Here is a 14,622-nt window from a genome sequence, read left to right as displayed (position 1 = left end):
TGGTGGCGAAAAAGATGGATCCAGAACAAATAATACAAGAGTTCCTTCATAGTAGGCTTCGATCTATTAGTCCTAAAGGCCGAGAGAAGTTCAGGAAGGCAATCATTCAATTTTGGGAAGACTTTGCTGTGCTTAAAAGAAAAGTAACAGAGTCGGTACTCCATTATAAGGGGGAGATGGAATCAGAGAAGGAAAGTAGACCTATGTTTGCCCGTGTCTATTGCAGAAAAAGGAAATCATTTGGTCATGAGCGTATGAACCATTTCAATGAAGAAAATTATTCTCCGGAGCTCGAGGAGGACGATGAGGATCCGAAGGAGTTCGAGTTTCGAGATTTGAGCTCGGATGATGAGGAGTCTGAAGGGGAAGGAGAGGACTCAATACCGGAAGAAGGAGAAGAAACTGATGATATTATATGCAACATTAATGAGTTGTGGAGGGTGGAGGCTGAAGTATTTTCGAGGCAGGGACTAGAGGAGATGAGGCTAGGTGATGGTAGTGATGATAAGCTAGATGAACTAGAAAAGGAGGAAGTGGGGGAAGCAGATGAGATCATGATTGAGGCAACTTCTTGGTCAAATATTGTCGAATCCATGGCTGAGATGGGTATGAAAATTACACTAGAAAAAGAAGATAGTGATCAGAAGACAGAAGAGGTCAAGAAGGCTAGGAAGAAATGCAGAGAATTGAACAAACTTACTTTCAACGTAAATTATGAGAAGAGTTATAATAAACCAGGGCCACCAAACGGTTCATTATGAAGATTCTAACCTGGAACATTAGAGGTAGCGGGGACAAAGGAAAGAGAGCAGCTATCAAAGCTACAATTTGCAAAGCTAATCCAGATTTGGTAATATTACAAGAAGTGAAAAGAGCTACAGTGGATAGAAGGTTCATTGGAAGCATATGGAGGTCCAGATTCAAAGCGTGGATTCTTATTCCAGCCATAGGGAGATCGGGGGGAACGTTACTGATTTGGGACACTAGAACCATCTCGGTACTAGACTCTTTGGTTGGTGAATTCTCAATCTCAGTTTTGATTAATGCAGAAGGTAAAGAGCCTTGGTGGTTTTCGGGAGTGTATGGTCCGTGTTCGTATAAACTTAGACCTGAGTTCTGGGATGAATTAGCAGGTTTAAGTTCAATATGTGGAGAGTCGTGGTGTGTGGCGGGAGACTTTAATGTGACCAGAAGAGTAGGGGAGAAATTAAACAGTAGCTCGTTTACAAGGAGTATGAAGTTGTTTGATGGCCTGATCCGGGAATTACAGTTGATCGATCCTAAACTTGAGAACGGAAGATTTACTTGGTCGAATTTCAGAGCATCCCCTGTTTGCAGCAGACTGGACAGATTTCTTTTCACTAACAATTGGAATGTCATTTTTCCGTTTGTGAGACAAGAATTGTTGGTGAGGATAGTGTCGGACCATAGCCCTGTTGTGATCGATTCAAATCCTCCAAAGTGGGGGCCCGGACCTTTCAGGTTTGATAATCATTGGCTGGATCACAAGTCCTTTTCCAAATGTTTCGAAAGATGGTGGAAGGAGGAAATTAATGACGGGTGGCCAGGCACAAAGTTTATGAAGAAACTGAAAATACTTCAAGGGAAGGTGAAGGAGTGGAGTAAGTCCACGTTCGGACAAAATAGGGCCAAGAAGATTGCGTTGGAAGGAAGATTGGGGGTATTAGACAGACTAGAAGGAACCTCGTCCTGGAACCAATCGTTACTTGACGAAAGAAGGAAATTAAAAGAGGAATGGAAGGGGTTGAATTTTGAAGAAGAAAGAGGTACTTGGCTGAAATCTAAGTGCAAATGGGCAAGAGAAGGAGATGCAAACTCAAGATTCTTCCATAATTTATTAAATGCAAGGAAGGCCAGGAACACCATCTCGAGAATTGAAAGAGAAAATGGAGACATCATTGATAATGAGAAGGAAATTGCTGAGGAGCTAATTGCTTTTTTTTCAAAACTCTATACTTCAGAGGCAAGATTGGGGTCCGGGATTGAAGGTATTGAGTGGCAACAGATAGCGGAATCTTCAGCCGGGCAACTAGAATGCCCTTTTGAAGAAGAAGAAGTCAGAAACATTGTCTTTAGTTGTGAAGGAAATAAAGCCCCGGGGCCGGACGGCTTTAGTCTGGCGGTCCTCCAACATAATTGGGAGACGATTAAGCATGACCTCATGGAAGTGTTTACGGCTTTTCATAGAGAGGGAAGAATTGAGGGCAGTATCAATGACACGTTTATATGTCTGATCCCTAAAAGATTAAATAGCTGCAAAGTCAAAGATTTTAGACCAATCAGTCTCATCACAAGTGTGTATAAAATCATTGCCAAGACTCTTGCCACTAGGCTTCGCGGTGTTTTGGGAGAGACTATTTCCGAAACCCAATCGGCTTTCGTGGAAGGGAGACAGATCCTAGACTCGGTTCTAATGGCAAATGAAGCAGTTGAGGACTATAGGAGTCGTGGTAAAAAAGGGTTCGTGCTCAAGATCGACTTTGAAAAAGCATATGATCGTGTTGATTGGGGATTCTTAGATATGGTTTTGAGGAAAAAAGGTTTTGGAGAGCGGTGGAGAAAATGGATACGAGGATGTGTCTCGTCAACTTCATTTTCCATTTTCATTAATGGTAGGGTAAGAGGCAAGTTCAATGGCTCTAGGGGCCTAAGACAAGGAGACCCCCTCTCACCGTTTCTTTTCACAATGATTGCTGATATTCTTGGAAGAATGGTGGACAAGGCAATAGAGACAGAATCTTTGACGGGTTTCCAGATAGGTAAAGACGATATTCGGCTTAGTCATCTACAATTTGCGGATGACACTCTTTTCTTTGTAAAAGACGAGGTTTCTCTCCAGAAGTTGGTTAAGGTTGTTAAAGCATTCTGTGGAATCTCGGGACTAAAAGTAAACTTGAATAAAAGTCAGCTGCTAGGCATCTGTATGAATGAGGAAGCAGTGGCCCAAAGTGCGATTCTTATTGGGTGTGAGGTGGGTAGGTGGCCTATGACCTATTTGGGAATGCCGCTTGGTGGTTCTCCAAGGAAGAGATCTTTTTGGGAGCCTGTTCTGGATAAATGTGCTAAAAGGATGGATGGATGGAAATGCTCTTTCCTCTCTAGAGGAGGTAGGCTGACTCTCATTCAGTCTGTCCTCTCCTCACTTCCAATTTACTATCTGTCTTTATTTAAAGCTCCAAAAGTGGTCTTAAAGGAACTAGAAAAAATGATGAGAGACTTCTTTTGGGAAGGAGGAGATTTAGCAGGAGGGGATCATTTGGTGGCTTGGGATGAAGTGTGTAAACCTAGAGCGGAGGGTGGCTTAGCAATCGGAAAACTAGATATGCGGAACAAAGGATTGCTTATGAAATGGCTATGGAGATTCCCTCTAGAGCCGAACTCTCTGTGGCACAAAGTCATTAAAAGTCGATATGGCAAAGCAGACAATTTCTGGGATACAAAACAGGGGATTAGAATGTCCCCAAGAGGACCATGGAAGGATATCTCAGATCTTTACGATGAATATGGGAAGTTGGTAAAGTTTAAAATAGGGAATGGGGAACGTATTCGCTTCTGGGAAGACGAGTGGGTTGGGGGTTCTTCACTGAGGGATCAATTTCCAAATTTAGCTGTGATATCTAGGGCAAAGAATGTAAGTATTCAGGAGATGATCACCGATGAGGGCGAGGTTGGAGAGTGTGTGGCGAGCTGGGATCTTAATTTCAGAAGAAACATCATGGATAGAGAGATTCCGAGCTTGACACAATTATTACAAAAACTGGAACACGTCAGAGTACTTAACATTCTTGAAGATAGCCGGACTTGGTTACCAGACTCTTGTGGGATTTTCTCTTCTAAATCAGCGTTCAGCTGGTTTACCTCAACCGAAAACTTTGATGAGTTGTTCTGGACTAAAATACTATGGAAAAGTAGAGGTCCTTCCAAAGTCAAAGTGTTCGGTTGGTTGGTGGCTCTAGATAAATTGAACGTTCATGCTAGACTGCAAAAAAAGCGCCCACTTATGAGCATATCACCTGGATGGTGTGTTTGCTGCAAGATAAGTGGGGAAGACAACGCACACTTGTTCTTAAGATGCCGCCTTGCAAGTTCTTTATGGATATTGCTGATGAATGAATTTCAGATTCAATGGGCTATGCCTTCCTCGGTTGATTACATGTTAGTAAGTAAGGTTGGAGGCAGTAAACGGAGCACGAGCTTATGGAGAACGACGGTATTGTCTGTTCTCTGGGTTGTTTGGTTAGAACGAAATAATAGAATCTTTGAAGGGTCGGAAAGCTCAATTGAGACCCTGTGGGATAAAATCAAATTCTGGACAGCTTCATGGGTGTACAAGACTAAGCACTTCGAAAATATTTCATTCTTAGACCTAAACAGAGATTGGAGAACGCTGTTGTAAGCTGCTCTGGTGCAGCCTCAAAGCCTATTCTGTGACAGTGTCAGCTTTGCGTATGTCCCCTAGGGTGTTAGAAGTTTTATTTGTTTAGATAGGGCAGAGTGGTTTGTGTTAGTTTTCCCTAGCTTTGGTTGAAGATGTGGATCTTGCTCTATTTTTGTAACCACGGTATTCCTCCGCCACAAGTGAGGACTTTTATCCATTTAGGGGATGGGGCTAGTCTAAGACAATGGCCTCCGTCTCTTTTTTCAAAAAAAAAGAAAGCCATAAAATAATTCATAAGAGACTTATCTTGTTTTTCCGCACGATAAGAGGCTTTGCAAATATCACATATGCGAGATATGTTGTCTTTGCCAGAATACAAAAACTCAAAGTAATCCATTAGTTCTTTAACCAATTCACAATGATTAATCAAACTAATTACCTCATTATCGATAGAATTTCGAATTTGAAGGAATAAGCGAGCGTTCTCACGGCGCCATATTTTTCTTGAATCGTCTGTTTCTTCAGGAGGATCGTCAGTCAAGTGATCATCTTTGTCAATACTCCTCAAATACAGTCGAATCGTCTTACTCCATTCCAAATAATTCGAACCAATCAACTTATGGTCCGTAATTTTAGACATCACGGGAACCACATCAGAAACAACAACTGATTTTATCTCTGTCATAATCTCAAAAGTAAACACACTTGACAGAGAAAAGGAACAAAAAGAACACCAAAGAATGAACACCCTAACACGAAGAAGGCAAAAAAATACCGAATTACAACCTTAAACAGATGCGAGTAGGCTTAGAAGAACAAAGTAAAGAACCGGCAAAAAACGCCGTCACACGAGCCTCCACGCGCCGGCGCGTGGGAAAACGTTTAGAAGCTTTAGGCGGCGCGTGAGCCCCACGTGCGAGGAATCCGGTGACTGGACTTCGGGGTTTTGTAGATCGGCGGCTGGGCAACACTCCTGAGTGGGCGGTAAGAATAAATTCGCACTCAAAAAAAGATTTTTGAAAAAGAACCCTAAACTCAAACCCTAATCTCTTTTATTTTTTTTAGTGAACCCTAATTTTGAATTTCGAATTTCGAATCACAAAGCTCTGATACCATGTAAAAAATAGTGAATCGAATTGTGTTTTTATTTCATAGAATAGTACATATTTATATACAAAGCTAGGAGACTAAATGGGAAACTACCAATAACAAAATAGGAAACTACTAAATTTCAGTTACCATAATTCTTTTACAACTAATATACAGTTAATATTCTAACAGGAATCAATACCATACGATTCATTCCCATTCCCTTTAAGTAAACATACCATAAAACGTACAGAGAGTCTTTTGCAGACTTGAAGCTGTTACAACTAAGTAGCTAAGAACTAGGAAAGGTTGAGAAAAGATAGGAAAGTAGTCCGGCAAAGAATAAGTCATTAACATAATTGCCTAAATTTTTATGAATTTTAACTTTGTTATGGAATTATGTGTTGTTTGTTATGAAATTTACGACTTATAAACTTTTCTTCTTATTGTTGAGGTGTACGCCTTGATGTCCTCAAGGCTTACGCAAAATGCGTCGGTACCCGATTCTGTTTCAAAAGCTCATGGAACAATACTATTTCAAGTTACATGTGTATATTGTAACAGTTCTATATCATCGATGTACTTAATTATGATTACACTGCTTATATATGACATCTAATTGTTGTTGGCATAGTTCTATTGTCTTGGTGTTGAGGACTTGGAACTACTTTCGGGAGAAGAACTTCACTCACCAAATTCATTTCTAGTGATATTCAATGGGCATATTCTTGGCAAGCATCGGAGGCCACAGGTACGTAGTTATATCCATCTAATGTGCAAAGCATATGTAGTAAGTTGTTTCCTCTTCCAATAATTAATTTCAGCTCTTGACTTTCTATTTAGTTGTTTGGAGACATGCTCTGTTGCAACAGACTATAATAATAATATCACTCTTTTCTTATCCACCGAGTTTTAAAAGATAGCATCCTGATTCTAGCAAATTATTCACGTTACTTAGGGGGTTGAGTGTTCTCACCCATGAATTGCTCCTAGATCTCATTTCTTGTCTGCAAAACACTAAGGTTAAACTATGTTGCTTCTGAGACCGTTTGTACATTTTCCGGAATGTTTGAAGCCATGGCTGTACTGATCTTTGGTTATTGGGGCTCTCTTTTGTAATTGTTATATTTTTCATATGGGGACTCCCTGTCGTAAATATTGCTATCTTCTATATTAGTGATGATTCTTGTTCATTATCAGAGAAAACAAAATGAGGGTAAATACCTAGTATGATGAGTTTTGTTTATGCCAATTATGATGCTGCCACAAGTAATACATACGTTCTAGTAGGTTATGCTATCATGTATGATTACTATATTTGGTTGCTTCAGTCATCTCTTTCTTTTTCTTTTGTCATTCAATTAGGGTTTTGCCACAACAATTAGAATGCTACGTAGAGCTGGAAAAATTGGAGAGTTTGTCAGTGTCTTTCTCAACGAAAAACAGGCAAGTTTTCAATACTTCTCCAACAATTTTTTCTGTTTTAATGTGGCATTGTGCCCATGTTGAATTTTTTTATCTTCCATAGTATTGAATTATAAAGTTTGACAGAATCTAAAATTGGTGAAACAACAGGTTGATAAACGGAATCTTTTTTCTTGCTTGTGGTGTTAGAAAAGAGATTTGCATGGGTTTATTATAATTGTTTTTCCAAGTACACAGACTTAACATCTGTTTGATATATTTACATATGTTTCTGCATGTGCACTTATAACAAGGGAAAGACATAGACAAGTGACCTCTGTCTTTTTTTTGTTAAAGAGAAAGGTACAGAGAAACAAGTGTTTATGAGAAGGATATATCATTCAGCATGTTTGAAAGTCTACACTACATAGTTGATTCTATAAAGATGGAAAGTTCTATAGAAAGCTATGCAAACACTTTCGAAAAAACCTGCTCATAATTTCCTAGAAGAAATAAGTTTGAATGATATAATATATCATTTCGATTTAACTTGAGCATAGCAAATGTTTCCATTATTTATAATCTTCAAACGTATATTTTATATTAAGAACTGTTGTTGTTTTTTATCCTGTGTTGGGCTATAGTTTTATGTTTTGTTTATGTTTACTACGGTATTCCTCCACCACAAGTGAGGCTCTTAATAAATTCGATGGGGGGCCAGTCTAAGGCAGTGGCCTCTTTCTCTTTTTTAAATAATATTCTTATATTAAGAGCAAAGAACAAAATGCATGGGTAGATCAGAGGTCTATTTCTAATTACTGGGTGAGGTTTTATTCGAATAAGATAGTTTGTGAGACGGTATTCTCCATTTTCCATGTTTGAGGTAATATTCTTGTTGAGATCTTACTTCATATTGCAAACTAATAGTCACAAGTTCACAACTAACAAGAGCATATCATATCAGCGGTGTGTCTACATTGCTTCTGATGGAGGCCGAGTTTGTCGCCCACTTGTCATTGTTGACAAAGGCATTCCAAGAGTCAAAGAGCATCATATGAAGGAGTTGATGGTAAACTTTTATCTTTGCTCTATACTTGAAAAATAATATTGGGTCAAATCTAATATTCTTCGCGTGCACCTTTCAAGGATGGAGTACGCACATTTGATGATTTTTTACGAGAAGGGTTGATTGAGTATCTTGATGTCAACGAGGAAAACAATGCTTTGGTTTGTTCCTATTAACGACTTCTGTTGCTTTTTGGTTTAAGATGGTGAACTTCATTGAGCCTTATTAATTCATGGTTTTGTATTTTAGATTTCTTTGTATGAGCAAGATGTTAAGACAGATACAACACATCTTGAAATAGAACCATTCACCATCTTGGGTGTGATTGCTGGGTTAATACCATATCCTCATCACAACCAGTCTCCTAGAAACACTTACCAGGTTTTTATTTTTTTTAGTTGTAGTTTGTGCTTTGATCAATGTTTTCATCTTAAATTACTTCATTAATCAAGTTATATATTTTTTTTCTTTATTGTTTTTGTCCTTCATTTTAGTGTGCTATGGGAAAGCAAGCAATGGGAAACATTGCATTCAACCAGGCAAGCATTTAACATTTTTTATTTTGTTTTTCTCTTGTTTCATGTTTGGTAAATGTCTTGTATTTTTCATTATCTTTGTTGGTCTATGAAGAACTCATACTTCAATTTCTTAGGTATGTTCAGCAGCTTGGATTGTTCAATATGTTTCTTTTCTACAATTGTTAATGTGGTAGATACTCAAGCTAAAGTATCTTAACAGTGTTTTCAAGTATATGTTTTTGGAAAATTCTTCAATGCACTCTCTAAAAAGGGTATACCGATGTACCCTCATTTGTTTCGGTATCTGTGAAAATTTTTTAGTTGATTTTTTTTTTTCAAAACTTTATGGAGTGCAAATAAAATTTCTCTTTTTATAACCACACTCCTATTTACAAAATTGGGTTTCACTTTTTTTTTTTTTAACAAAAATTTGGGTTTCACTTTAAAAATAAAAATACACCCCAAATTTTCTAACTGCCCACCATCCCTCTTCATTTTTTTTTTCCTTTTTCTTTTTTCTTCTTGAATGAAATGAACCACGGAGAAGTTGAAATTACAATTAGTTAAATTTTTATGTGTATACATATAACTTTTATAATATAGGGTGATTCTACAATGCACCTCCTTAAAAGAGATGTACTGATGCACCCTCTACTTGTTTCGGCATCCAGAAGAATCTTTTAGTCTAATTTTTTTTCATATTCATGTACGTTATAGCTATTTAAGATATCTTACAAAATTTTGAGAAATTTGGAATAATTTACAATATAGAAAACAATAGGGTGATTCTACAATGCTCCCCGTAAAAAGGGATGTACTGATGCACTCTCTACTTGTTTCGGCATTCAGAAGAATTTTTTAGTCTATTTTTTTTCTTCATATTCTTGTACGTTATAGCTATTTAAGATATCTTACAAAATTTTGAGAAATTTGGAATAATTTACAATATAGAAAGCAATGTTCAAACAATCTATTTTACACGCGTACAAAATAAAGTAGTTACGCGTGCAACACACTGTTTGAACGTAGTTTTTTGGCATGTTAAATTTTTTCGAATTTCTGAAAATTTTGCAGGATATCTTCAATAACTATAATTTACATAACCATGCAAAAATAATTAACTTAAAAATTATTTCGGATACTAAAACAGATAGAGTAGAGATTTATCGGTGCATCCCTTTTAAGGGTGTGCTTTATAGAATTTTCAATTTTCTTAAGAAGAAAGAGAATTTTTTTAATCAATTTCTATATTACATGCAGTTATTCTATATACTGTGGACAAGTAATATGTTCATCTTGAAAGAAAAATAAAACTTTAGCAGTATGATCAAAAGATCATCAATGGAATTTCTTCAAAAAAAAAGTACTATTTATTATTTTTTGGAGTGTAAATGTAACTCTTTGTTTTTTTTTTTTTTTTTTTTTTTTGAGTATATTTAAGGTGGAGGAAAACTGTGGTTACAGAGCTATATTGAAAACAAACATGTCTTCTCTTAAAAATTAAAACAACACCCCCATATGATAGGATAATCTATCTTTTTTTTTGAAAGAGAAAGGAACCTCTTGTCTTTAGATAGGACCCTCCTCTTTATGTATTGAAAATCCTCGCTTGTGGTGGAGGAAAACCTTGGTTAGAAAAATCCCCCATAAACAAATAAAGCCAATAACAGTTTGCACTCAGCAGTGCTAAAGAAAAATTGCTAGGCCACTAAAATACTTCTTTTTTTTTTAGAAAAAAGAGAAAAGATCCTCTTGTCTTAGATATGATCCTCCCCGTTATATATTAAAAAGCCTCACTTGTGGCGGAGGAAAACCATGGTTACAATTCAAAGCAAAGCCAAAAGTCCTAAGACAAATATCACTCTCCAAAACTGCCCCAGAAGAGGACTAAAAAAACTAATCAAAGCCACCTACTGCCTTTATAAAATTGTTTTCCATTCTCTGCATAAATCTAGAAAAGACAGGTACTTCTAATACATCAATGATTTCCATTCTCTACATAGATCTAGAAAAGACAAATCCTTAAAAAATCTGGTCTTAAATACCCAAGTAGCTGCCCAAAACTTAACTTTCTCCCACATATCCGCTTCTGAACTTTCAACCCCTTCAAAATTTCTAGCATTTCTCTCCAACCACACAGCCCAAATTGTTGCTAAAATCGCCGTTCTGCATAGCTTTCTTCTACGTTTGCTGCCAATTAATTTACTAACTAGCATTTGTGGTACAGTAACATATCAATACAAAACCCATAGGATAATCTATCAATACAAAACTTAAAACAACTCCCCCATACGATAATCTCTCAAGTATATTATGTACCAAGAATTTGTATATTTAAGGGTGGAAAGATAGAAATAGGAGTAAAAATAGAGGGGATGAGATATCCTCAAAATCAAAGCAAAACAAAAAAGAATCAAAACAGAATTAGAAAGCAAACTAAATTCACTTAATGGTGATTTTTCATATAAGTGTAATTAAATAGAGTGGAAAGTCCTTACATTGTTTTCCCACTGTAGCCTAGTGCGTAGCGAAAGCTTTTATTCTCTATAGAAATAGCAAATCTAGCACCTTCTAGATGTCATCTCATTTTTACTATTGCCTGTTGGTTTTGGAAATGTTATCTACTCACATGTTGTTTGTAAAAGGCCATGCAATATGTTTCAAGGAGCAATTGCACATTGATCTACAGAACAAATAATCTATAGTTTCATCGTTTCTCTTACACAGCACAAATGTCATCTTTTCATTTGTATCAATGCTCGTGTTAGACTCTCTGTGAATCACCATCAATAAACTTTGATTTTGTTAGGAAATAATGATATCCAAATAAAATTATATCCATTTTAAAGCCCCCAAAAGTCATGCTTTGTTTTCTTATGTATTATCAGCAATCTATTCATTGGATATGTTGTTTTTAGGTCATTTATTTTCGACTTGGTTGTGGTCATATTCTTGCCACTGTTCAGTGTTCACTTTGCCGTTTTCGCTTTTGCAAATAATTACCCTTTATAGAATCCTTCTTATGTTTGACTAATACAAATCTATTATCTTAATTTTGTAGCTACGCCGGATGGACACATTACTTTACCTATTAGTGTATCCTCAAAGACCATTATTGACGACAAGGACAATTGAACTGGTTGGTATGTTTTCTTGGATGTTGTTTGATTGTCTGCTGTCAGTTCGTAACCATTGTGCTTCCAGGTTGGCTACGATAAACTTGGGGCAGGGCAGAATGCAACTGTTGCTGTAATGAGTTACAGTGGCTATGACATAGAGGATGCAATAGTCATGAACAAGGCTGCTCTAGATCGTGGTTTTGGCCGTTGTATTGTCATGAAAAGGTTCCTATCTTCATCAACTTTGGTGATCCCTAAGCTTTCATGCTCTTTGTTGCTGTACATGTCATAAGATTATCATAGTTGATTATATGAAGGGATTTTTTTATGAACAGATTATCTGCTGTCAATCAAAAGTATGAAAACAACACACAAGACAGGATTATTAGACCTGATAGGGAAGGATCTGATGCCGGAAGGATGCAGGTTTGACATTCTTATTAAGTCTTTCCATTGTCTTGTTACAAGTTTGTTAGTTTTGCCTTTTATCTATTGAACACTTTTTTTTAATATACACAAGTAGATGTTTGTTGTACATCTTTGTAGTCTGTTATGATTTTTCTTGGTTCAAACCAAAGAGAAACTTATTAATTCATATGGAAATTGATATATATTGGAAAAACTAGTAGTTTTAGTTTGTTATTGCTTATTGGAGTCATGTGTCCATGAGAAGATTCAGCAGAGGCAATCCTACCAAATATTATCTCCACGGGGGTGTGTTTCTTGCAAGAAGAAAGGGTAGAATATCAGTCACCTACTCTTGGAGTGGGACTTTAAGCATTATTGTCTAATGGTGCATGCCTAGGTTGTGCATTCAAATGATAGTGTAAACTGTATGGGGGAAGGAGGTTGGCCACATTACGAACAGTAGCTACTTTGGCTGTGTTCTGGGCAATAGAATTTTGGCTGGAGAGAAACAACAGATATTTAACCGAGGAGGAAACAGCTGCACTGACTTTGGAGAAAAGTTTTGTAGCAACTTGGTTTTATCAAGCTAAGGGGTTTGAGGGATTATCCTTTCTTGATCTCACTAGAAAATGGTCAAGATTTCTCTACTGAGAACAATTGTGGGTTTTTATGCCTTAGTTTGCATTGAATTTGTTAGGTTTTATTGTTTTAGGGACTGGTACTTTTCTCTACTGAGGACAATTGAGGGTTTTTATGTCTTAGTTTGTATTAAATTTCTTAGGTTTTATTGTTTAACGATTTTGTTTGTGTTACCATAGTTTTCCTCCGCCACAAGAAAGGATCCCTAATAAATTTGGGAGATCAGTCTAAATGATCCCGTCTTTCTTCAAAAAAAGAAAAAAAAAAAGAAGAAAATTAGACCCTCACTAGGAGTGAAATCATATCCAAAATAGAAAACTGTCTCATAATAAAACTAACTTTTTGAGTTAATAAGAAACTAGAATAGTTTACTTGAATACAGGGAGAATTATAGAAGATTTTGACCATAAGGATAATTATAAATTCACAATGAGCAGGAAAGATTCTTGTTCACAGAGTTAGAATCTTTCTTGCTTGTCTTTTGATCACTTAGTTTTACGTTATACCTTTGGTCAAAGAGTCTGGTAGAGGTTGTTGGTGGAGTTAAGCTGGCCATGGGCATTAAGTTGTGGTAGTGATAGGGGTAAAATGCTATGAAGTTCATCTAACCTGTGTGTCTACTGGATGATATGATGGAAAGGAAAAGGATGATCTTTAAGTTCATCAAGATGTGTTCGATCATTTATGTAACAGTTCTCTCTCGCTCTCTCTCTCTCTCTCTCTCTCTCTCTCTCTCTCTCTCTCTCTTGTTGGTGGAGTTAAGATGCTATGAAATATATCTTACCTGTCTGTCTATTGGATGATATGATGGAAAGGAATAGGATGATCTTTAACGTCATCAAGATGTGTGTGGTCATTTATTTAAAAACAGTTCTCTCTCTCTCTCTCTCTCTCTCTTGAATTCTGTTGATCCCCCCGTATGATTGTAATATATAAATATATATTTGTATATTATTGTCTTTTAATATGAAAAAGTCTGATCAATTTCTGAATAAACTAGAATTATAGGCACGAGTTCAATTAGTTGTCTTGTGAGGAGTACTCTCCTCTCCGTTGCAATTGTGGGGGTTTTGTGATTTACCTATTTATCTACGAGGAAAAAATAATTTATGTACCCTTCTGAACTAGTGTATTATGTTTGCGTAGAGCTAGATATTTTGTACCTATGTGGGTTTCTCCATTGGAGAAGTTTAGAATTGATTATATATATAAAATGTGAAGACAGTCACAAGTCCATGAGCGACCTCCTCCCAAATTTATTAACGTATTTTTGTGATGATTAGGGATTATTGCAGACCTGTTTTGTAAATTGTTACTTTTGTATGGTATCCACAGTAAGAGACTAGTTCTCTAGTACTGTTTTGTGCAAGTAAGTATGTAGTATGTACATGTTAATTTTCTCAAGAATCATGAAATGTTCTAGGACATTTTAAGGCTTTTCATTTTGTGATAAACTCCAATGCCATATTTTCTGTATCATTTTTGTTTTATTGTGGCAAGATTATCTGTGGTCATAGTGAACATTGTTTTGTACTCCTATTATTTTCTCTATAATCTAACAATACAAGTAGGGTTGTTGTTGTTTTAAGTTAACATTGTTTTGTAATGAACATCAATGTAATTATTTTTTTGGCAAAGAAGTATTCCTTGGGTTTTTTTTGGTTACTTCATACAACGTTTTAAAGTAATTTCCTTTATTGGAATATTTGAACTGGAGAGACTAATTGCCACTTAACATCCCCAACAATAGTCTAATTTTTCAAGTAATACTCAGCTGCAGAATTTGTTATCTGATTTCTTCAGGTGTTGGATGATGATGGACTTGCTGCACCTGGCGAAATTATTCGACCAAATGACATCTATATTAACAAACAATCGCCTAAAGTTACAAGGGGAGGGCAAATGAGTTCTGGACTAGCTGATAGGTGTGTTGTTCTTGACTTCTTTGTAACTTAGATCTCTGTTCTGTTCTTTGATAAG

At 36.5% G+C, this 14,622-nt stretch overlaps 1 protein-coding gene across 3 annotated transcripts in view; it reads left to right on the top strand.

Annotated features, from left to right (window-relative positions):
* Window positions 1-14,622, top strand: part of LOC115716062 (DNA-directed RNA polymerase III subunit 2) — a 62,861-nt gene that overhangs the window by 30,612 nt on the left and 17,627 nt on the right. For all 3 annotated transcript variants that reach the window (XM_030644765.2, XM_061115495.1, XM_061115496.1), the window contains exons 20-29: window positions 6,123-6,239; window positions 6,854-6,934; window positions 7,857-7,961; window positions 8,039-8,119; window positions 8,208-8,339; window positions 8,453-8,497; window positions 11,538-11,615; window positions 11,681-11,820; window positions 11,931-12,021; window positions 14,446-14,567. In XM_030644765.2, coding sequence (XP_030500625.2) covers window positions 6,123-6,239; window positions 6,854-6,934; window positions 7,857-7,961; window positions 8,039-8,119; window positions 8,208-8,339; window positions 8,453-8,497; window positions 11,538-11,615; window positions 11,681-11,820; window positions 11,931-12,021; window positions 14,446-14,567 — 992 coding nt within the window. The remainder of the gene's footprint in view (window positions 1-6,122; window positions 6,240-6,853; window positions 6,935-7,856; window positions 7,962-8,038; window positions 8,120-8,207; window positions 8,340-8,452; window positions 8,498-11,537; window positions 11,616-11,680; window positions 11,821-11,930; window positions 12,022-14,445; window positions 14,568-14,622) is intronic.

Source organism: Cannabis sativa, chromosome 5 (assembly GCF_029168945.1).
Source record: "Cannabis sativa cultivar Pink pepper isolate KNU-18-1 chromosome 5, ASM2916894v1, whole genome shotgun sequence".
Classification (NCBI taxonomy): Eukaryota; Viridiplantae; Streptophyta; class Magnoliopsida; order Rosales; family Cannabaceae; genus Cannabis; species Cannabis sativa.
The sequence above is the reverse complement of the archived record's forward strand: the minus strand, read 5'-3'. Positions and strand labels throughout refer to the sequence as shown.